We start from the raw sequence: 24,909 nt of genomic DNA, 5'->3' as shown, positions 1-24,909 counted from the left end.
CTGTCTATTTTCCTACATCATTCTCTTTTTAAGGAACAATCAGCCCATTACATTAATAGTTTCAATAGGCCTACTGTGCTTTTTTTCTAAATAGGAGTTCCCTTTGTATGTGTGAGTGGGCGGATGGATGGGTGAGAGAGAGAGAGAGAGAGAGAGAGAGAGATGCATCAGGACCACATTTGGGCAGAGGAGCTTTATAGTTTTTGTCCCTGTTATGGTCTAGATCAGCCAGCACCAAACCCTGGTCTGTGGACTGGATTTCACACCCACTGCAATCCTTCCCCTGGATGAACTGAATTTACCATACTGCTGGGGAGCCTCTTCTCCGTGCTCCTGCAGGAGACATCTTGGGGAAATGGGTCTCACACTACTAGGCACGTTACTGTGAATTGAATTAGATTATTATAAAGCATGTTGAACATGAGGGCTGTAATCTAGCCTGCATTAGAGTGTGTAGGAAGTGGCTTTAGAAATGGCTATCATAAAATCAGTCTCATTTGACTATTATGGCAAATGCACTGCAACTCCACAAGCCATTCGGCTGAACCAGGTGTCAGCTGTAGATGTTTCATGTCTTTTTCTAGCACAGAAGACACACTTAGGATGTCAATTTCTTTTGCAATTGGTTGTGCCATTCAGGCTGGACACTGGAAGCAGGCTCTTGGATCCTACATGCAATGAGTCACTTTTGAAAAGAAATATAGACTTCCTTATGCACATGAGCAGTTTCTTGTCATCTACAGCAGCACATTCATTTGTCTTGCAGGCCTTGTCTCCTATGCTTACAAAGGTCACATATGTTTCAATATAAGGAAGGCGTACACAGCTTGCCTTGTGAAAATGGTGACTGGAGATGCACTGCAGTAGCAGCAGCTTGAGTAATTAATACACTCATACATCCCTTCCTTATGGTGATTCCAGATTTTGTGCCATTCATCCTCATTATTTAAATCTGAAGATGGGTGTGATAAACCGCACCAGGGAATCTACATCAATATATTATTGTTGGTGCAGGAATCCCAAATGGATTTTAGTTGCTCTTCTAAGAGATGCGGTTGTTCTAGTTTCCGGGCCTTAGCACAGGTTGCTTAGCACGGGTTGCTTACACGTATGTGTAAGGTTCTGTATGAATGATTGTAAAATGTAGCAGTGCTTTGTGGCTCTAATTTTGGTGTGTTCTGATTTCTGACAGTGAAAGACACCAAAACAAAAGCCTCACCTGGTGAAAGGACAACTGTTGCTCCCTGTTTCCACGGGGTTGCTAACATACCCACAGATATGCAGATATACACACAGTCTGATAATATTTCAGTGTCTCCTCTTGTCTTTGCTGCACAGTGCATAAAGTGTAGGCTTGAGAAAATCTGTATATTAGATATAACCACCACCACCCTTTTTCTTTCTTCTTTATTGATAATTCTAATGGGGTTGATTATAATTTAGTGTATGAATGCTCTGGCAGCTCTTCCCTCCCAGGCCGACGAGCTTGGTGCTTTCTGTGAGCTAAGCGATAGGAGTGAAATATGGAAGCAGACAGGGAGGAAGTATAGTTAGTATTCATTCATTGCTTATGTTGTACAGGCTGTCAGAACTAATGAAATTTTATGACAGACGGGTAGCGATCAGCTTCCTGGCGTTATTTATCTTTCTTGCTCCTGGCTCCATGCTCCTGATGATTTTTCATTCATCTTTGGGAAAAAAAAAATGCCAAGATGACGAAGCGCAGACTTCACCTATCCATACAAAACCAGCAAATCGTATCAGGGCATAAATATAATTAGCAGTCACCTGATGTGAATAATGAAGGAAAGGTACGCAGAATGTTTTATCTTGTCAAATACACCAAGAGTATTCTATGAAACAAACGCCCTCATTCTTTTGTTCCTCAGTGACTTTCCAAAAACTTCTCAAATTGTTCCACTGCTCAGGTTTTCTCCCCCACCACCCTCCTTTCCCCTCCCAGCATAACAGATGTTTGCAAACACATTATTCAGATTAAGGAATCTGCTGCCTCCCATTTATGCCATTAATTACGAAAAGTGTCACCCAAGGATGGCACATTCATTTGTAACAGCTTCGAAGTAGATGATCCAAATTGATCCAAAGCATATGAGTAAAACTAACTCTAATCTCCACCATTTAATAAAAAGAACCAAGGATGAGTGGCAGTGGTGGAATAGAAGGAATTTATCCTGCAAAAAATGTAGTGCTGAAGGTTGCAGTTTCTATGGAGGTGACGACCTTTGGTTTGGAAAAAATAAATTGAGCTGGGATTCTGCTAGCAGCATATCCAAATAAGGAATGGCAAAACAAAAGGTGACACTGCATTGCAGAACCACAATTTTTTTATCTCATCCGTTGACATTCATTGTACTTTGCAATTCAAAATTGCAATTTTTAAGTTTCAACCCAAATGAAACTGACAGCAAGGCATTTCTTCACAACAATTCTTATTGGTTCATTTCACACAATCTGATTTTTTGCTACATTTTAATCATATTGTTCCTTCAAGGAGATCAGGATGCCATACAAAGGTCTCACACAACCCTGTGAGATAGGTTCAGCTAAGAGAGAGTGACGGGCCCATGATCTCCCGGTAAGCTTCATGACTGAATGGGGATTTGAACCTGGAGCACCCCAGTTAATCTGACACTCCAAACACTGCACCCCACTGGCTATTTCATACATGCCTTATTTTCACACTGTATAATCTGAATTTAAACCTCCACTGTACTGTAAAGTTTGAAAGTGGTAGTGCTTAATTTTATTCTCATTCTCACTTGGTATTTTGTATTTTGGCATTGTAATATTTCAACATTTGCCCATTTGAAAGTCAGCAATTCATTATTACGGTAGTTAATAAAGTATGCTGAAATGGATTTGAATATATTAAGATTTAAGAAAGAAGATATGCTGAAATAAATTTGCTACAATACTCTTTGTGAATTAAGGCTGCAATCCTATCCACACTTTCCTGGGAGTAAGCCCCATTGACTTTAATTGGACTTACTTCTGAGTAGACATGCATAGGAGGATTTTCTTTATTATATTAATAAAGTATTATTATTAATAAATAAATAAAATATTTTTTTATTGAAGAATAAACTTCCAATATTTCTTACATATAGACCTAATCTCTATTTACATTGATTCATACGAGGATCAAACAAACAGTGGCAATTCATCTTTTGTATTCTCTCTCTTTTCTTCCTACCGTATAATAAATAGAGAGCTGAACATCTTCCACCAGTCTGGATCTACATTAGACAGGCACCTGAAAGCTAGCTAAACTTTTATCTTTTTTATGACAGCTCCAGAAAAGAAACTGATTCCATCAGATGCCAGGTAAGCTAATGTTCTATTAGCTTCTAGCATCAATTTAGTTTTAATTATCACTGCCTCATGAACCATCCGTGGTCTACAGTCCTGAGCTCAGCACGCCAGCTTCCCAATGGTGCACACCAGGCCAGTGCCTGTGCTAGCCCAGCCCATCGTCTGCCGCTCGGCAGTAACACAGACCACTGAGCCGCAGCACTGTAAGCAGGAGCAGGACGGCAGGTGTGGGGGTGGGTGGGGGGAAGGCATTCCGGGGAGGGGGGAGGCAGGTGGAGGGCAGAGAGAGGGAAGGGAGGAGGTGTGACGGGGAGGCGGGGAGAGGGCAGACAGGAGGCGTGCTGGGGGGAGGGAGAGAGGCTGGTCCGGTGGAGCTCTGCTCCACTGGATCCTGTGTGTTCATGTAGGGCTCAGCACCCTACATGAACGCCTTTACCTTAAGGCCAACCTTTTGGGCGTGGTAACTTGAGTATCCCCATTGCGGGGCTACTTCCCTTACCTGGGAGAAGGGGACAAAAGTCCCCTTCTTCTGAGGTGCTGCCCACGGTAGCCCAAGGCGCACAGAATCTGGCGGCAGCTGTTTTTGGTGCTGCCGAAGCTGCGTGACCCGGGCAGCTCAGGATTGGGCTGCCCATCAGTCACCACAACCCATTCCTCAGCAGCATTGAATAATGATTTTAGTATTAGTCAAATACAGCTTACACATAAGGTGCGTGGTTCGCTTGGTGTGCAGTCCAGTTAACACAATAGGGTGGCTTTTAGACAAGACTTTTATTATAAAATTCTGTAGAAAGTGAGACAGTAAGAGAGTCAAACACTCCTATAAATTGACCCCCTTTCTGAAAATTCTTTCTTCTTCAAGCCGTATTCAGACAAAAGTCTCCTTCCTCCAGGAGACCTCTGACAGCTACCATGGGGTCACAGGATACAGCAGCAGTCGCTTTAGCACCGCTGCACAAGGCGGCATCTCCGCCTTTAGGATTGGGCTGTTACTTGATTCTAAGGGGTACATGCAGTTATGAGAAGGCTATGTAGTTAGGTGATCTTCAGCCTCTGCTTGTGCCATCTTCTGTCTTGGACATATTTCATTCCTGAGTGTCATGTACTTCTCAAATACCTTTTAGAATTGTCCCTAGATCAATAAGTACCATGTTTTGTTTGTTTAACTGATTGATTGACTCCTGCATTTTTACACCACATCCTAGTTTCATGAATTCTGAATGTGGTTTTTAATTAGGCAAACCCCATACACTCACATAAGCATATTTCACCCTGTAAATCCATGTGGTTCAGAACACAGTTTGTTTCTACGTCCGTTGCGCCAATAATACTTTCTTTATATTGAATTAATTAATTAGATTAGGAAGTCAGATTAAATTTGGACAACTTGCAAATCTACATGTGGTTAAATTTCTCTCCTATGAAAGATATGAATGCCCTGTGGGGAAGTGAACTTGCTGCCCAGTCCTATCCAATCCACATAAAAATCAAAGTCCACACAGATCTCAATCTTGCCCAATAATATACAGAATTTAAAGAACCTAGAGCCCAATGCTATTGGATTGAACTGGAATCCTTCCTCTCCCACTAGTGCAGCTTGCCGAAAATGAGCATGCTGTATTCAGTGTGTGTGTGGGGGGGGGGGGGGGGGATGGACGGATCAGGAGACCTCAGGATTTAAGTCCCCTCACCCCCTCTGTAAACCTCCTGCTCTGCAGTGGGTCTCATCAGATTTCACTGGCACAAGTCCAAGGAGAGAAAGGGAAGAGGGAGACTATAAATATAGGGGATAGGTAATGGTGTCTGTCATTGCTTCTAAATCCACAGCCACCCCACTCCACTCCTCCTTCTTCCAGGTCTTGTTTCACCACACTACCCACCCCTGCTGCTACCTTACCTTCTCTGATGGGTGTAGGCAGCTCTAGTGACAGACCAGGAGCACAGCCACCTTGTGTGACAGTGCTCCCAAAATGGCCACCAACTTGAGCCATCATCAGTCATTTTGTGACAGTGTCTTCCACTGTCACAAAGGTCAGCATAGAACAGCCTTTCTCCTTTATTTCTTTGCCCCTTTGGATGCCTAGCGCAAAAAGGACATACAGATTTATCAATCTTACCGTAGACCATGGCACCTCCCACCTATCATCTCCTCCCCTCCGTTGTCCCGCATTACTCATCCTCGTGGGTCCCCTCATACCTCCCACTGGCTCCTTCCCAGAGACGATAGTATCCCAGGCCTGTTGGGCCAGTTCAGGTCACTTAAAGGCCCTCGCTATGCCCCTCCACAACTCCTTCGCCAGCATACACTCTTGGATGCAATGGGCTACTGTTTCTATCAGCAGCGGGGCGCCTACTGATCTAGAGGGTCCCAACCCCAAACAGGTTGGCCTCTTGCACCTCTTCGGATCTTCTTGCAACCATGGGTTTGCTGCTCCCACCCTGAGGAACCTGATGGAAGGCCATCCACCTTAATTCCCATAAACTAAAGGGGATTCTCTTCTTGCTGAAGGCACTGTGAGCCACCTTCTCCTGCAAGAGGTATGCGGAAAGGTGCATCTTACTTTGCTGTTTCTCTTGGTGAGGCCTCATGATAAACTCCTGTACTGTCGTTTTATGCACATAATGCTTGAGTTGTTTCCCTTCCAGCCTGCTGGTTTTATACAGCTTGGCTGAGAGCCCCATCTCCTTCATCAGAGTGACTGCCTCCCTCATGTACTCCGGCAAAAATTGTTTTATCGCCTGAGTGAATACGTATCCCGTCTCTTCTTTCGCCCACTATTTCTGTCCCCAGGTTGTCTTTTCCCAAGTGTCTCTGAATTGGGCCCATACAGATGCAAAGGCTTCCCCTTCCTGCAGCCTCTGCCTCCATTTCGCCCAGTTGCCAAAGTTATAGGAGACAAAGGTCGCCAAGAACAAAGGTCCCAGGGCCCAAACCCCTAGTCCTCCTTCTTTCACTTTCTTATATGCCATTGCTCGGTCAAGAGGGAAGAAGGCAGTGCCCCACAAGAAAACAAAAACCTGATGGGTAACCTTGTCTACCACCTGTTTTGGCGGGGGATAGATCGCTGCCAAATTGGACGCCATCGGAACACAATAGACGTTGACGTAGTGCACCCTCTGGTACACGTTCAAGTTCCATTTTTTCCACCTCTTCAGTTTTTCCTCTACCTTAGAGGCCCACAGTTTCCAGTTCTCTTCCCACCCTCTTTGTTTTAGTCCAAAAATTATACCTAAAATTTTTACAAATTCCACCTTTCGAACCTCTTGTTTCCTTTCATCCGTTTCAGAAACAGCACCCATGGCCCTCACCTCTGTTTTTCCCCCTTGACCTAAGAGAATAACATTTGGTTTTATCCTCGTTTATCACTGCTCCTGAGGCCCTGCTGTATTCATCTATTATTTCCTTCAATGTTTCCATCTCAGCCACATCTCTAACCATAACCTACACATCATCTGCATGGGCTACCGTTTTGATGGCATTCCCAGCCTCTGTGCTATTCCCTTCCCCACCCATGGCGATTCCCTTTGTTCTGGGCTCTGCCTGGAGTATGTCCAGCAACGGATCTAACGCCAAAACATAGAGGAGTGGGCTCAATGGACATCCTTGGCGTATCCCTGATTCTGTGGGTATGATTTTTCCCTTCCATCCATTTACCTGTGGCATAACCAATGCCTGCTCATACAGAGTTTTTATATAGTTTATGAAAACCTCTGGGACACCCTTTGCCATCAGCATTTGCCAGAGATACTTTCTGTTTATTCTGTCAAAGACCTTAGATTGGTCCATTTGTAGAAGTATCCCTTTCCACTCTCCCTTCTCCACCATCTGAAAGATATCTCTAACCAGAACTAAGGAATAGGTCATCTTCCTCCCTGGGACAGCACTAGTCTGGGTCCTCATAATCAACTTAGGGGCTCTTTTGGAAAATCTGTCATTCAAAATCTTTGCTAAAATCCTATAGTCGACGTTTGTCAGAGTAATGGGCCTCCAGTTTTTAGGGAGAGTAAGGTCCCCCTCTTTATAAATGAAGGTTAAGATTCCTCCATAAAAACTATCTCTAAATTTGTCCTCCTCCTGTAAGGCTCTATTAAAAGCTGCGGCTAGGGGTTCAGCCAGTTCTTTCTGAAACAACTTATAAAAGGTGTAATTTAGTCCATCGGAACCCGGAGCGGTGCCTCAGGAGGTAGGGCTAGGATCCAGCAGTCATGCTGAATCCCAACCCCCGTTTCTGGGGCGTTCGGAGCAGCTTCCAGCCGCTCCACTCTCCTTGAACTTGTGCCACCTCCTGAGGTGGCACAAGTCCAAGGAGACCCATAGGGGCCAGCATGCCTTACCCAGAGGTAAGGGGAAAAGTTTCCCCTTACCTCTGGCTAAGCCATTTTGGGCCCTTATCCCATGCTGGATACAGCACAAGCCTCTTGGCTTGCCTGTTCCAGCTCAGAGTAGGATTACACCCATCATCACATTCAGTGTTCTCTTCACCCAGCATTTTCTCTGCAAGAGGTCCTCTTTGGAAACTATTCTGTGTGTGTAGGATGACATTCTTGACTATGCCCATAACTGCTTCTTGAAAATGATTTAAAATAACAAATGCCAAAAATTCAATAATATTTCTCACTGTGAAATTGCCTCCTATTGCTGCTATTCCTCTTGGGTCCTTTGCATCTGATCTTGGTTGTGGAGTTCAAAAAAACTGGACAGAATCCAATTCAGACTTTTTGGAGGTCTCTCATACCAGCGTCCCATATTCGAACCCCCTCCACCCAAAGGCTGCCAGTCACAGCCAGATGATCTGACACATCCTCAGGAATCAAATTTGGCTGTAGGCACAGATTGACTCACTCTTTCCTATTCTAATAATTTCATAAAATCCTTAAGCCCTATGGAATGCCACTCTCCAAATACAATTTTGCTCCTGTGCTTAACATGGGCTCAGTGTTTATCCCTAAGTAACACCAGAGGCCCTAAAAAGAAAATGAGAAAGGCTATATGCAATAGTGCCTTTTCCACTGTCAATGGACTTTAATAGTAGTCCACTCTGTCTTTTGAGCTTGGTACTCATCTTCTTTCTACAAAAGCCTGGAAATCCACCTTTAAATTTTGGTTACGTCTTTTTTTTTAGATTGATTCTGATTCTCTGCTTGCTTATTCTCTTAAAGACCCTTTCCAATCCTCTTGGTCTGCGCACTGTATTTCTAAATTAGCTTCCATTGGTGTCCCTTTAGACTCTCTCTTTAACAGTAATTTTGATCAGGCGTTATCCCTTATTTATGACAGACTCTGGGAGTCCGAACGTTTATGGCTCTCTTTCAACTTTAATTGGGTATGTTCCTCCACTTATTACAGAATTTTTCCTTCCTTTGCTAATGGGCATTCCTATTTCCAGCGCCTTGTGAATCCTCTCGAGAGGAGGGCTTTTATGTTAGCCCGGTTTAATATTTTCCCCTCAGTGGTGTTGAGTGGCCGCTACTCCCGGGTTCCCTTCAATCAAAGGCGCTGTAACTGGTGTGGTATTGAGCCTGATTCTGTTACCCATCTTCTTTGTGTTTGCCCTGCGCTCAGTAAACTTTGCTGTTCTATCTTGGGCCCTGTTCTTTCAAGTTATTCCGGCCCCCCCACCTTCTTGTTGCATTCCTTTTACATGACTTTTCGCACAAAATTACGACTCTAGTGGCCGAGTTTCTAGCAAAAGTCCTTACCTTTAACAGTGTTGGGTAGCTCTGATTGGTGTATTTGGGCGAGCATTTTCCTGTGGCCTCATTTCTATGTTTTGTTTTATTTTATTTGTTGTTCTGTATCTCTGTCGTTTATTTATGTATGTCGTAATAACTTTTATTATGCCATTAAAGATTGTTGAAATTGAGAGAGTAGTAGTCCCAAATTCACCACCTTGATCACCTTTCCATAACATCCCCATTAACTGGACTGTTTTCTCTAGACTAGTGGTTCTCAAACATTTCGCACTTGGACACACTTTTTAGAATGAGAATCTATTGGAACCCACCAGAAGTGATGTCATGAACATACTTTTTCTTGAACATCCTTTGCTTTCACACTACAGCCCTTTTGGCACACCCAAAATATTGCATTATTACAATCAGCTCGTTCAATGAAGCAGTTTCACATTGCACCTTAATAAAATGCTATACCACCCAGGAATGCTGACATCATCAAGCAGAAAACTTTTTAACAATCCTGGGCTGCAGTCCTACTCACACTTGCCCAGGAGTAAGTCCCATTTACTATCCTTGTTAAAAGCATATAGATAGTAGCCTGTTAAAAGTACAGATCTGTAACGTTTCCCCAAATGCAGTCACATACCATGGTAGCATCAAGTCTGATACATTAAAAATAAAATATTGAAATGAATGGGGACTCACCTGGAATTTGGTCGTGACCCACCTAGTGAGTCCCAACCCACAGTTTGAGAAACTCTGCTCTTGACCTATCAGTGAGGTATGAATTACTCCACCCATTATTCTTAGAGAAAGATATAGCTTGTGTTACCATCTCTGAAAGAAACAGATAATAATGTTTCTATTTCCTGGGATGGGAGTGAAGACAGGATTTTTTAAAAGCTGGTTTTAATTGCTTTGAAAGTCTCCACTGCAATTCCTGGGCTCCAACATCTACAGGGTTTAGTCCTCTAATTGACATTTCATGGAAAGGCTTCACCTTTCTGACTACTCCACTTCAGAGTGAATGTTCTCTCATAACATAGACATCTGCCCTCTGGACTAACCTTTCCTGAAGCTGCATCAACAGAGTAATGCTAATAAAAATATCCATCTGTGCTTCAAGATAAACAAAGCATTAATACACCAAACTGTGGCTTAGATTATATTAGAGTCAGCTTTAATGATATTACACATCTGTTAGGGTGTCTTTCCCATCCAGGCGTGCTTGCTCTGTCTGTCCCTGTTGTGATATCTTGATATGAAGGGAAAAAAATACGGGTACATTTCCGTGGGTCAATTTAGCTTCTGTCACAGAAGCAGTGGGCCCTTGTTTGCAGAAGCAGCGCTTCCTTCACCAGTATCCCAGAGCAGGGTAGGTCATCAGGATTACAGGTGGTAATGAAAACATCATTGTGCTAAAAATTAAATGGTCATTTTCTCTCTGCTCAGATTTCAGAGCTTATTCAAAGGTCATTTTCTTCTAAGCATTGGCTGTAGGTTGAAAACTATCTCAGGAACAAGAAGCAAAACACTTCTTAGGGTGCCTGTAATGTATATCCATGGAGAGAGAAGGGAGGAGGAGAGTTCTCAACTAACTGAAACACCACAGATAGTCTACACACACAAACAGTAGATCATGTGGCAAACCTGATCCTGGATGGTACCATTCTGACTAAAGGTAAGAAATGGTACAGCTGAATGCTTCTCCCAAGAAAATATCCTTTTTCTTGAACGTCCTTTGCTTTCACACTACAGCCCTTTTAGCACACCCAAAACATTGCATTACCACAATCAGCTCGGAGTTCAATGAAACAGTTTCAAGTTGCACCTTAATAAATACTGTACCATCCAGGCATGCTGTTCCCATGGCCAAGGTTCTTTTACAATGTTTCCAATCCTTCTAACTGGGTAAGAGGCACTTTTTCAAGTGGGTGCTCCTTTTTTATTTAGCAGGGGGAGAGTAACTGGCCCTCCTCACCCCAGCAGTGTCTTTTCTAGTGGCTGTCTGCTGGGGTTCTTTTGTATCTTTTTAGATTGTGAGCCCTTTTGGGACAGGGAGTCACTATTTCTTTGATTTTCTCTATAAAACACTTTGTGAACTTTTTGTTGAAAAGTGGTATAATGTTAATAATAATAATAATAATAATAATAATAATAATAATAATAATAATAATAATAATAATAATAATCCCGTATATTTAACAACTCCTTTTTTGCAAGTTCAACTAAATTAATGCATCCTGTTGACCCTGTCTGAAGATTGACTGAGGAATAACCTCTTGAAGGGCCTCTGATTTTTTTATTTTTATTTTTAATAGTGAACAGTACGATCTCACTATGAAAAAGAAAAGAAAAGCAACAGGAACCCAATAATTAAAATCTTCCCTTCCCCTCAGAGAAACAAGATTAACTGGAAGCAATGTCATGGTTGAATCTGCAAATAGGATGTGTTTAATTGAATATGCAGGATCCATGAGAAGCCTTAGCAAAGCTTTGCCTGTTCACATTGGATAGGCTGGTGCTGCAATTGCCTTCTGTTATAAAATCATTGCCATTACTCAGGCTTGAAAAAGCATGGATTGACAACACAGAAGACACTGGACTGCAATAAATTGACAATAATATCTAGATTTGCTATAAAAAACAAAACAAAGTAATTCCAGAGGAAAGTGTGGAAGCAACCATTGAAAAACTAGACATTGGGGGGGGGGAACCAACCGCTGGGTCAAGACCCAACTTGGGTCATGAAACCTCATTTGGAGAGTCACAGCAACCTTTCAAAGCCTGTGCAAGAGAGGTCTTGGATCCAGTCCAATCATGGTACTGCTTCATCAAAACTTGATATAATCTTGATATTCTTGATATAATCCCGCACAGCCTCTTTTTGCTGTCTTGCCTCACAGCTCCTAAGGCTGACCCTGCTCAGGCGGCTACCTCATAGGGCTGTTGTGAAGGCACAAAAGGTAGGGGGAAACGGGGTGAGTGAGGGCAGGAGAATCAATCCTGGGAGAGGGCAGGATCAGTGGTCAGTCCCGAATCTCATATTTTATTTATTTGTGGCAGAAAAAAGGTTGAAGACCACTGATCTAGATCATCTTCCTGACATGCTATTTTTCTATATGTAGAGATGACCCTGAAACACACACCGAAGTAACAGAATAACAGTTTTATCACTTGATCTGGTATTTATGTAGGTTGGACATGACAGCTCTGGCTTAAAGAATCTTGCATTTTTTCCATCACTTTCTAACCTATTAAGCATGAACAACCAGCCTAAACGGAGGTGGTAATTATCATGCCTACCAATCTCCTATAATAAACTACACTAAAATAAGGCTGTAGCAACAGTTCAGTATCCTAATCTAACTACGGTAACTATAAATTTTTGTATCAATACAAAATATTCAGAGGATGTACTTGTTATCTTTGGATTTAAAAATCCCCCCCCCCCGATGGACCACTACTTGTAGTAGTGTAGCCCAAGAATAGAATTTCATCTGTTTATGCAGGCCAAAGGGATATGTTCCCATTTCATAGTAATGCACAAATAAAGCAGTCTCTTTTAAGTCAGATCATTGGTCCATCTAGCTTAATATGAGCCCAATCCTGTGCTTGATGTGCTGGCTTACTGCTGGTGCGCACTGTCGCAAATGTCACAGGCTAGCGCTGGGCAGTCACATGAACTGCTGAGCTGCGGAAAGGAAAGCGAGGGTGGGGGAGAGGCAGGGAGAGGGCAGATGGGAGGCATGCCAGGGGAGGGAGCAGGGGGGGAGGTGGGACTGGTGGAGCAGAGAGCTCCACCAGATCATGCACGTTCATGTGGTGCTCGGCGTCCAAAACAAACGCTCTTACTTCATCGCTGACCTTTTGGTCGGTGGTGAATCGAGTAGCCCCATTGTGGGGCTACTTCCCTTACCTGGGAGAAGGGGATGAAAATCCCCTTCTCCCGAGGTGCCGTCTGTGGCTGTCATTGGTGCATAGGATGCGGCGGCAGCCGTTTTTGGTGCCGCTGCAGCCGTGTGCCACAGGAGCTCAGGATTGGGCTGCCCTTTGGCTACACTGAGTGATGGTGGTTCTCCATGGTTTCAGGTTGGGGTCTTTCTCAGCCGTATCTGGAGGTGGTTGTGATTGAACTTATGATCTTCAACATACAAAGCATATGCTCTACCACTAAACTAGAGCCCCATACCTTATAAGCATCGCAGAGATCTAGGCAAAAATGAATGGTTTAGACTCACCCAGGTGCTTCCTTGTCTTTTCATGCTTTGCAAATACAGTACTTTTAATCAGTTTACTACTGATCCTATACTGAACTTTCAAAACTGGATTCTGCTTCCCCCATGAAGTTATCTCACAATGGAAGGAATGGTTTATCTAGTTGCATTTATGTGGACTGGAAGTTCTTAAGAATCACCCATCTCTCATACTTGACAGTTCAGAAACCTCCTACTTCTACCTTGCCTGGTGAGTTGTCTCTCCCTTTTCTTTTGTCAAACACTAATTAACCCAAACCAATGCCATTCTCTTACTATGCAATCCTTTGAGTGCTGATAAGGTGGCTGTTGAAGATAAGCCACTGGTACTTGAAAACGTCTGGAGCACAAAAGCAAGTTCATTATGGTGAGAATTCCATCACAGATGCACCACACCATATCATTATACAAACTATGGAACATGATTAATTAAAAGCTCTGTGCCCAAGCAAAATGAGGAGATTTTGCATTTAATTAGAGAGCCATCCTGTGTAGACTTGAAAGGTTGCCACAAATTGTGGAGGATCAAAGGCATCTCTGGGGGTAGAAGGATTGCAAAGAAGAGGTTGACAAGTCTAGGATATACTCATCTCTGTCACACTTCTGCACTATAGATAAAACAGTAATGCCGCTGGTTTTCTGTGGGATATGTCTCTCCTATGAGTTTTCTGAGGATGATTCATTTATAGAACTATAATGGCAGGGTGGCTTCTTCTTTGTAGCTGAGAGAAGGTCAATACATGTCTCAGACATAAAGCAGTTATCATATCAGATTAGCAAGAGGTTGAACCACTTCAGGTTGTGTGTGTCTCAAGCAGACTGAAATCTTTAATTTCAGCTTGTGGTCTAACTAGAAACTTCATTTCAAACACAAAGCACCTCTTTCCCCATACCAGTTAGAGAAAGGTGAGATGAGCTCCATAAGAGATGAGCTCTTTCATGAGTGAACAACCCACACCTGGGGTGTTTTTGTTACTCTTGGTTTTGTTTACCCAAATGTTGATTCCAGGTTGGATTTCATAATGGTCACAGCTGGATCATGATTATAGGAGATACTTCTGTCTTCAAATCACAAGGCTGTAGGTCCAGAGGGCTGTGAAGAGACTTCATGTGTACAACTGTGCATCTAGGTCTTGTCTTCTAGACATAAACCAATATATCACCTAACAACTGCTCCAAAACTTAGGGAACTTGAGAGTGGCCTCTGATCCAATGCAAGGAACTGCGTTTGAAAAAAAAATGTAGGGAACTCACAAAGCACATCTAGAAATACATGTGCAACCAGCCAATGTTCTTTTGGAATCCTGATCAATGAAGTTAGAGAAACCTACACTCTGTTGAATATCTGTTCCTTTCTGAACCTCATTCAGGAAGGACTCAGTTCTACATTGGTTTCTTTTTTTTTTACTTTTGAGAACTATTTTTGGAATGTTTGACTATTGAGTATTGGCTGGGGTGCAAGTTATACTTACATGACTGTCTTTTGACACATAGAGTTTGCTTCTAGTTTGCCTTCTTTGCCATGTTGGCGCATCTGCCCTGACTTGCAGAATGTCCACATCTATTTTCTTGAGCATCTCCCAGAACAGATCCCAGCTAAATTGATTTGAGAATGGCAGAATGCTGTAGTATTCTTCTGTGAGGGGAAAGAAATGTCATTAGACCAAAAGTTCTAAAGTCACCTTCTGTAGAGACAAAAAATGCTCAGTGAATTGAAGCCCTTTTCCTAGAGAAGCATTCCCATAGCGAATGCATGGTGTCTTCTCTTCTTTTCCATGGCAGTCTCCTAATCCCTAGTCTGCACATGGAAAATGAACCAAAAATCAGATGGCTAATGTACTGAACCACTTCAGACTGCAGATGGAGCGTTTTCTACTTTCAGTGCTCCTCCCTAAAAAAATACTCCTACAGAAATAAAATTAGTACAACAAAGTTTCTACCCCATCACTTTGCCTGCTTGCACAGTTTTTATTTGAGAATGTGATCACTGCAGTCTTAAGTACACTGATTCTCTTCTGCATGGGTAGAAAAGATTTAAGATGGTCTCTGAAATACACACAAGCATTCCATAAGAGAAAGGATGGAATAGCTAAAAGTGACATTGCGGCATCTTGGGTTCTCAGAATAGCCATCTCAAGAATGAGGAAGCAGAATTGTCTCTCTTTTTAGGATTTAAGGATATACAATTGGTTTTGGCTCATTCATTCTGCCAGAAACCTCAGTGGCAGAATACTGTAGCCTTGGCTGGGCAGAGTGACAACTGTCTTTCTGGGCAGCAGGAAGGTTATGTTTCCTACCTCCTCTTCGCAGGGCAAGTGCAATGGCATGAAGCCATGGGGATCAAAGACTTAAGAGGATTGGCTGCCTGCAGTAGGCTATAAACAGCATGGCACTGATCCAGCTGAGAGCACTAATAATACTTAGCTGCTCCCTTCTGAGAGCATCTAATCTGCCCTCTAGAAAACAATGTGGTGGCATCTGGACTGTTCAGTCTCTGAGGTTTGTTCACTATCATCCTCTGGAGACCAAAAAGAGGAATGCAGTGAGGAGTCTGCCATGTGGTTTATGAGGCCACTTTGTGTGATTACTGTGATGACCTGTGAAGGAAGAGAGGAGGAAAGGGCTTGACCACATCCAACCTTCATTCGTGGAGCCTGCAGACCCCCTGACCATTTAGCAGAGAGCTAACATGCTTTAAAATTTGCCTAAAAGAAAATAACCCCAACTCCCTTGTGCCATCTTGCAAAGGGCATCCAGTTGGTCTGTGGGTCTTGAGAATTATTTCGAAATCCACTGTTAGATAACTATATGTTTCTCAGAGCTATTTGGATTTGGTTTGAATTTTTTAATTACTATTTGATTTGTTTTTTTTTCTGTAAATGATCTTGAAATCTTTTTCAACATGTGATATGGACATTTTCCTCATAAAAACAGCAGGGATAGCTCAAGAAAGAGAATAGCCTTCCACTCAAGGAGATTATTAGTGGTACAAGTGAACCTTGGTATCCGCAGATTTGGTATCTGTGGTTTCAATTATCTGTGGTTCTGTGGATAGAGGGGACACTTTTTAAAAAGATTGGGAAAGTGAAGGAGAATGCTAAAAATAGCTCTGTTTACCATAGCACAGTGAAACCACTGTATTTTCAGGGCTGCAGGAAGCCTTCTGAGCTGCCTGCAGCCTCTTCCTGACTGTGCCGAGGTTCCGCCTTTCACTTAATGTTGCCCCAGAATATATTGCAACCAGGAAGAGATGTATTCTGGGGCAACATTGAGTGAAAGGAGGAGCCTTGGCATGACCAGGGAGAGTGTGCAGGCAGCTCGGAAGATTGCCTGCAGCCCTGAAAATGCTGCAGTTTTGCTGTATTACAGTCAACGGAGCTATATTCTCCTTCATTTCCGTATCTTTTTCAGGGCGTCCCTGATATCTGCAGATCCCCAGTATCCATGAGGGAGGAGGTCTGGAACTGAACCCCCACAGATAAAGGGCATGCCTGTGTTTTTATCCTACTTTTCCTCCAAAGAGCTTTGGGCAGTGTACCTAGTGCTCTCCTCTCTTCATTGTATCATCACAACAACCCTGTGAGGTAGGTTAGATTGAGAGCTAGCAACTGGCCAAGGGTCACCCAATAAGCTTCATGGCTGACCAAGGATTTTAACCACAGTCTCCTCGCTCCTAATCCAGTACTCCAACTACTACACCGTAATGTCTCTCTTGTGTCAATGAAGACTTACATCTAAAACTAACTGTGGGGAAATTATAGGGAACTCTTGTTTAAATTTTTATTTTTTTTATTTTTTGGTCTTTTTAGTATGTTGCATAATCCTAGAACCAAGAGTTACTCCAGTAGAACAACTGTGCTTGTCAAACAGCTATTCAGTATGCCTTGAACCTTGTATTTACTGTTCCTATGATGCAGGAAACAGGGTAGTAAATGTGAGATGTGGCAGAGGGAAGTGATTGGTAGCAAAGCTGTGACGAGGGAGGGAGGTAGCAATGGCTGAAAGGTGATGACATCCTGAAAGCATGACTTGTCCAACCAGACTGTACACTTATCTGGAAGTAAACCCCATTTTATATAGTGTACTTCCAAGTACACATGCCTAGGATTGCGGTGTTAATTGTCCAGTAGAGAAATATCATTTACTACTTGCACTTAACAATAGGTCAGCGATTTTCAACCTTTTTCATCTCATGGCACAATGACAAGACACTAAAATTGTCAAGGTACACAATCAGGTTTTTGCCAATTGGCAAGGCACACTGTGCTGCCATTGGGGGATCACAACCCCATTGGATCTACTAATAGATGATCTTCCCCCAAATTCCTGTGGCACACCTGTGGACCACTCACGGCACAGCAGTGTGCCACGGCACAGTGGTTGAAAATGGTTGCAATAGGTATATTTTTGCTGAAATTCTAAGCATGCTTGCTTGCCATTGAAATCAGTGAAACTGCAGAGTAAACTGCGGAGTAAACTGGACTGCTCTTTCCCTACATTTCAATTCTTCTTTTTACACAGCTTTCCATTCAACTTACATCTAATGAACAGATGGATCTCGTGATTGGTCAGTATAAGCCCCATTCTGGCAGCGCAAAAGTCATGCTGCTATCATGCACTTTGGAGCCACTGGTGCAAATGGCTAGAAGTCCCACATGCATGCCAGTGGCTCCCAGAAAGTGGTGGTGGTGGTGGTGGTGGTGGTGGTGGTGTGTGTGTGTGTGTGTGTGTGGAGAGAGAGAGAGAGAGAGAGAGAGAGAGAGAGAGAGAGAGAGAGAGAGAGAGAGAGAGAGAGAGAGTGTGATGGCACACTTTTCAGAGGGACAAGCAGATCTATATTATTGTTTCAAATTGAAACAAGGAGGGAAGAGGAAAAGCTAGAAAAGTTTCAGAAAGAACAGCCCATATCTTGGAGTGTTGGAGTATCTGAACAGCCATGTATGCCCCAATGACACTCGTACTATGATTGATGCCATAATAACACCTTCTCTCTCCCACACAACCAGATGTAGCCATTTCTGCTGTCTTCAACTCAGTTATTCACCATCTACAAAGAGTCCTGGATTGCACTGATTTCCCCAAGACAGGAGTGGCAGATCAACTTTCTGGGTCTGGAACCGAAAGGAGGAGATCAACTTTCAGTGTGATGAAAGGGATTAGGCAGCATTTCCGTGGCTCTGTCTATTGCCTGGTAGATTGTTTAAAGTTGCAGATTTGAAATGCTGGGCTTCTTCAAAGGATTAATTCATCTTTTGATCCAATGAGCACTCTGACGAATGCTCCTTTCCCTATCACATTCAAACACATGGTCCTCTTTAGAAGTTAATAAACCCATTTGCTGCAAAATAACAGGTTTTTCCAATATTGCTCTATCAGGAGAATGATAAGAGGTTTAATGTCTTGGATATTTTTCTTGTCTCCAAAGCTAAATCAGGTGTATCTGGCACCTGGAAGAAGCAACACTTTCCCTTGTTATATAACCATATAACCATTCTTTTCAAATCTGCTGCAGCAGAACATGCTGATTCTAACAATCTATTATGGCATTATTAATCTGGATAATTTATGCCCCTGTGTCGTTTCTGCTGGTCATCAGAGATGAAAGAGGAACACAAATTATTATTTCTAAAAATGTGCATATTGCCCAAAGGCATCCTTGGCTTTGGGGTATAGGTAAATAAATGAATCAGCAGATGATTAATGCAAATAGTGAATGAAAGGGAAGACTAAAACCTCAAATAATTTAAAAACCATAGGACTCGCACTCCTACGCAAGTTCAAAAGCCACCCTAAAGCAATACATTCTGTGTGGTTTCCTGGAAGATGACCAAAGCGAATTAGCACTGAATGAGCTGCAAGCTTTGGGCACTTTAAAGATAGGCCATGTTCCAGCCAAACATAGGCACTTTTCAGTCCTGGTTTCAGTAGGAGAGGTGCACGGGCTTTACAGTCCAATCCTAATGGACTTCTCCAGTGTTGGAACTAGCGTTCCAGAAGCAGAGCCTGCCTTATGGGGGTCGTAAAAGCTGCACACGGCGGCAGCACTGGCGGAAAGGCCTCAGAGGCCCACCATAGAAGCCTACCTTTGCTGGAGGATGGCAGAGCACCCGCTGATGACAATGAGTCTAGTACTGGGGGCAGAAGGGGGCAGGGGGAAGGTGGAATTGTAGAGGGCAGGAGGCACATTGGGAGGCAGGAGGGGATGTCACCTAGCCTGGGCCACATGTGCTGGATTTCATCTCCCAACCCTTCCTCACCTCCCAACATGCTCCTTTTCTCTCCTTGGACTTGTGCCAGCTAAAGATCTGGCACAGGTCCGAGGAGACACATTGGCGAGCAGGAGGCTTATGGGGAGGTAAGGGAAAATATTTTCCCTGGCCTCTCCTAGACCTCCTGATCCCCACCCCCTCTGGATGCAGCACAAGCCCTTTTAGTGTGGCCGCATCAGCAGGGGGCAGAGAGGAAAGAAGAGTATTGAACTTTAATTCTCCCATTGACTCTAGTGAAATGTAAATATCCTTATGTTTGGCTGGATTCATGCCCATAATGTCCTATGGGGAGATGAAATATCAGAAGGCTCATTCTCACATTGCAGGGGAAAAATATGAGTGTGTACTCAGGATTGGTTTTCCTTTTTCAAGGAAGAACCGATACGGAAACATAATGTCAAAGCTGAAACAGAACGTATGAAGCTGCCTTCTGCTGGTAAGATCACTGTCTGCACTGATTGGCAGTAGCTCATGATTTTCAGATCTAACCATACTGAGAAATGAAGCATGTGCCCCCACATCACATGTGTTGCAGAGGGCCAACTATCTTCGGAGGCACTTTCAAAGGTTTGTGTTACACCTATCTATATATGCCTATAGATGCATATATTGTAGTTCTGACATTAAGTTTCATGATTCTGAAGGCATGGGCATATCTCCCAAGAACATGGGCTGGTAAAAATCAATCAGATGCCTCTGGAGATTAAATTTAGAACCCTGTATTCTTAACCACTGAAATAAAGTCAAAATACACAGGAGGGCCAATTCTCAGTTTGCTTTTTGTGCATACATAACATTCATACTTGAGCAAATTAAAAGGGTAGGATAAAAAAATGAAATAAAGAAGAAAAAACCTTGTCTGAATATAATGCTCTTATGCTGTCCAAGATAAGTAGACTCATACTACATGTTATATTAAATACACAGTTTGGCTCTTGCATGCTTGCTTCTTTTTCATTAAATTTCAGCCATGGCGTTCCTGATCTGGACTGGGATCACAGTGAAGGTAGAGATAGACTAACCCGTTCCCTCCTCTGTGGTCTGAATCTAGGCTGGACTGCTGCAGCTGAAATTTCTCCTAGGAAGAAAACTCCCATTGATGACAACATACAACAAAACTGTAGCTAATATGGCTTCCAGTCAGAAATGATTAAAAATAGCTCAGTCAATAAATAAATTCCAGCATAACAGTAGTGGTGGCTTAGTCAAAATGACAAATTAGTAGAAAAGACCATTGGAGGTATATTTAGGATGATCTGAAGTACTGGGCACAAACGCAGCTGTTGTGTACTGTGATTAGGGATGGGGATTTGACAGTGGTTTAACACTGGGAGCAATGCACAAAGTAAACTATTTATTCGACAGCCCATTGATGTCAGTGTTAAGATATGAGAGAACGACTGACTTCAGAGATCTTTTACATGAGTGTAAAAATGTAACCAGCAAGATCACTGTAGGGAAAACAATATGGTCAAAGGCAGGGGAAGAACTGTGACTAAGAGCTATTAAACTTGAGAGCCTGTTCCCTTTAAATGTTTGGTAATTTTACCCAGCATCCTGGGCTGGCATCTGGATATGGCATCTTCTCCCTCCAGTCAAACTGCCGCTTCCCAGGTCTATGGTTCCGAGTTTCCCCCTGGCTTGCTTGATTTCAGCATGCACAGTCGTCTCGTTTTTCATCCATCACATGTGATGAATCCTGAAGCAGTAATCTCTTTTTGCATGGTTCGTTTCCAGATTCATAGCTATGAAAGTGTTTCAGTCATCTGCAGAAAGATCACAGTCGACCACTTGGAAAAGGATTTCTGAATAGCATTGAAATCACACACCGTTTTCATCATTTGAGCGCATCAGCAGTTACATGAAGAAATTTTAACTGAAAATAGATTCTCTCTGTCCCTCATATACATACTCATGTCCACTATTTGTTTATTTTTAATCTAATTTTAACCTCTCTTCCTATACGACTGTAGTTCTCAAAACTGAGGCCCTCTTGTGTGTTTGGGAAACAGGAAAATGTTCAGAAGACCTAATTACCCTCTTTCCTGCAAGAAATCTACTAAAACAGGCTTTTCATGTTGTTGATATGATTGAAGATTCCCTTGAATTGCAGAACTTGGTCAATTTCTACTTTTGGTTCAAATTTAGCTTTAGTTATAACTGAGTTAGATGAAAAACTTCATGCTGTTCCCCTACCATCTGCCTTCTCTTTAAATAATTAGAGCATTTTGGGAAGTAAGGAGGCTTTTATTTGTGCTTTGTTCAAACTGCTGAAACTTACAACATTGTCCCAGCCAAGGTGAAAGCCCAACACAGGCCACGCCTGGGGAAAATCAACATGGAGCATAGGTAAACCAAGAACAGACAGTAAGGTTCTACACAAGAAGCAAAGAATCAAGAGGGGAAAGCTGGTTACAGCTGGTGTATCTGATTAAGGCCCTTTTCACAAGCATGCTCTGTAGTGCTGCATCTGCTCCATGTGGTGACAGAGGCTAGCCAGATTGGGCACTGACTTTGGGCTCCTGAGCACCTGAGGGCCCACATGGTCAACCCCAGACTACCCACTTCCTTCCAGAAATGCTGAACCACCCCCACTGTGCACCAACAACCACCAGTCTGGTCATGCTGTGAGAACAGAAATTTTCAGTAGCTGGCAGCACAAGGCAAAAAAGTTAGTGTGTGAATTCAGGCCCAGTCATCACATTTCAACTTACATGTGTTTCTGCTACCAAGAGCAGAAAACTCATGTCTCCCTGGTAATGTTTTGTTAAAGAATATGTATGATCTAACCTCATCACACTGAGTTTCTCTGCCTCCCCTTTGGAATTGGACAGTGGCATGGGTTTCCTAGGAGAGGTGCAAATTAAAGCTTCAGAAGTTATTGTTGGAAGTCTGCTGTTCCCTTGTAAAAATCTTAATCATTTTCAAGAATTTTGACAAATAGTTTGAATGACAGAAAGCACCTCTCTTCATTCTTTCCTTTCCTGGGAGACTAATTGGTTGAGCGGTATTTTCAAGGTCTGTGTAATGAGCAGTTGAGATTCAACCATGATGTCGTTTTTGTTCTTGACAATATATAGTAAAGCATCTGACCTGGATAATATAATGGACTCAGTTGTAGTTCTGGTTACAGGTATGGATGTTGTGTGAAGTCCATCTAGATGAGACGCAAAGGGGTAGAATAGGCTTTGACTGGAGTTTCTTCTGGGTCAGATTCCATGACTGACAGTTCTTCTTCCTACTTTAGCAGAATTTTATTTTTAATCAGGATAAGGTCACTGCAAACAGTGGAAAACTATTGTTGTGTTCAATGTTACTGTACATTTTTTTAACACTGTACTGTGGAAAAGCAGCCTCGAAATATCAGTATAAACAGTGGCATCACTGTGGGGTGCGGGCCACACCAGGTGACGCACAGGGAGTAACACCACTACTAGCCAAAATTGTTAAAATCTTGATATTTTCTAATAATACCATCATGTTATATATCATTCGACGTGCAATTTTATGCAGAATGCAATGAACAAACCACACTGAAATATCTCTATTCTATCAAAAGTTATAACCAAAGCACCAGAGGGGGCAGGTTGATGGCGTGTTGCCCCATCCACTGCATGGGAGGAAGTCCATCATGGGAGTGATGCACTGGCCTGCACCGGGTGATGCAAACCCTTGTGATTCCACTGAGTATAAATAAATAAAATAAATCCACAAAATGATTCAATACAAGGCAGGAGAGCATGTGGAGTATTAAACAGAGAGATGAAAAATCTGTACTTTTGACAGTCTCCGGCTCGGTCATGTTGTGAGAATGGATGATGGCCGGATCCCAAAGGATCTCCTCTATGGAGAACTCGTGCAAGGAAAGTGCCCTACGGGTAGACCACAGCAGCAATACAAGGACATCTGCAAGAGGGATCTGAAGGCCTTAGGAGTGGACCTCAACAAGTGGGAAACCCTGGCCTCTGAGCGGCCCGCTTGGAGGCAGGCTGTGCAGCATGGCCTTTCCCAGTTTGAAGAGACACTTTGCCAACAGTCTGAGGCTAAGAGGCAAAGAAGGAAGGCCCATAGCCAGGGAGACAGACCAGGAACAGACTGCACTTGCTCCCGGTGTGGAAGGGACTGTCACTCCCGGATCAGCCTTTTCAGCCACACTAGACGCTGTTCCAGAACCACCTTTCAGAGTGCAATACCGTAGTCTTTCGAGACTGAAGGTTGCCAACAACAAATAGTCACTAACATTAGCTTTGTCTTCCTGAAAACTATTTGTTCACAAACATGTTCAGCTGAAATGAGTCACATTTGCTGAATATTCTGGAAATTTTAATTTACACCAAGGGCACAGTCAGGTCTAGAATCATAATTTTCAGTTCTTGGGGAAAATAAATTCTTTTTAATAACCAAAACTTACCTTCTAAAAAAAGTCGTGTTCCAATGCCCATTTTGCAGGGATAAAGGAAAACCAGATATAGCAATATTCACAATTAAAAGAAACACTGTAATAAATCTGGTTAGTTGTGGCATATCTGAAGAAGATAGCTGTGGCAGAATAGGGCTGTGGGATTCTTCAAGCAGGGGTGTGCAACCTAGTGCAGCTATAGCCAATTCATAAAACACACATGACTACATCTAACAGCACAACATCTGCATGTCTACTCAGAATTAAGTCTCACTTACAGCCCAATTCTACCTAAATCCCCCTCCACTGATGCAGCCATGCCCACAGATCATGTGTGCATCCATTGGGTGGGGGGGGGGGCAGTAGGAAAGATCTCCTTGGGGTGAGTGAACTATTGTTCACATACCCTGGGGAAAGCATCCACAGCCACCACGTGACTCACTATTTTGCAGGCATAAATTCAAGGTGTGTAATGGCAGCAAAAAGAGAGATGGAAGGGACTAGGACAGAAGTTTCCGAACTGGGGAGTTGTGACGCACCAGCCAGGGAAGCCCAGTCGCTGCCCCTTAAGGGTTTTATGGCAGTGGTGATGCCCTCCTCCCAGAATCATATTGCTGCTGCTGCTAAGAAGGTCTTTTTTTACTTACTGGGAGCAGCGATGATCAGGGAGGCTGAGGGGAGCCTGTGGACCCCTCTGCAAGCCTCCCCTCTCCTCAGAATAGCTCCATGAAGTGCGCATGACCCACTTCTGATTTTTGACACATGTGTGACCAGGGAGAGGTGTGGCATCCTTAAATTCTGGCGATGCTCCTAATAGCACATCTTCAAGGGTAGTGGTCTGGGAGGTTTTTTCATCCTTGTACATGTTAGGGCCAGTGTTAGTATCCTGATGCTTGGCTGAGTTCCAGCCAAACTCTGCACACATTTATAACAGGTAAAAGAAGAAACCATTTTTTGGTAGATTGCTTCAGCGGGG

General features: G+C 43.1%; 1 protein-coding gene across 1 annotated transcript in view; it reads left to right on the top strand.

The window, feature by feature from the left end:
- The window catches only part of LOC136638853 (uncharacterized), a 50,075-nt gene extending 27,451 nt beyond the window's left edge, over nucleotides 1–22,624 (top strand). The window contains exons 3-5 of the mRNA XM_066612884.1: nucleotides 18,272–18,456; nucleotides 19,907–19,970; nucleotides 21,272–22,624. Coding sequence (XP_066468981.1) covers nucleotides 18,272–18,456; nucleotides 19,907–19,970; nucleotides 21,272–21,279 — 257 coding nt within the window. The 3' untranslated portion in view covers nucleotides 21,280–22,624. The remainder of the gene's footprint in view (nucleotides 1–18,271; nucleotides 18,457–19,906; nucleotides 19,971–21,271) is intronic.
- Nucleotides 22,625–24,909: the final 2,285 nt, after the last annotated feature.

This window comes from Tiliqua scincoides, chromosome 2, assembly GCF_035046505.1.
Source record: "Tiliqua scincoides isolate rTilSci1 chromosome 2, rTilSci1.hap2, whole genome shotgun sequence".
NCBI lineage: Eukaryota > Metazoa > Chordata > Lepidosauria > Squamata > Scincidae > Tiliqua > Tiliqua scincoides.
Note: the sequence above shows the minus strand (reverse complement) of the source record. Positions and strands in the feature narration are given on the sequence as shown.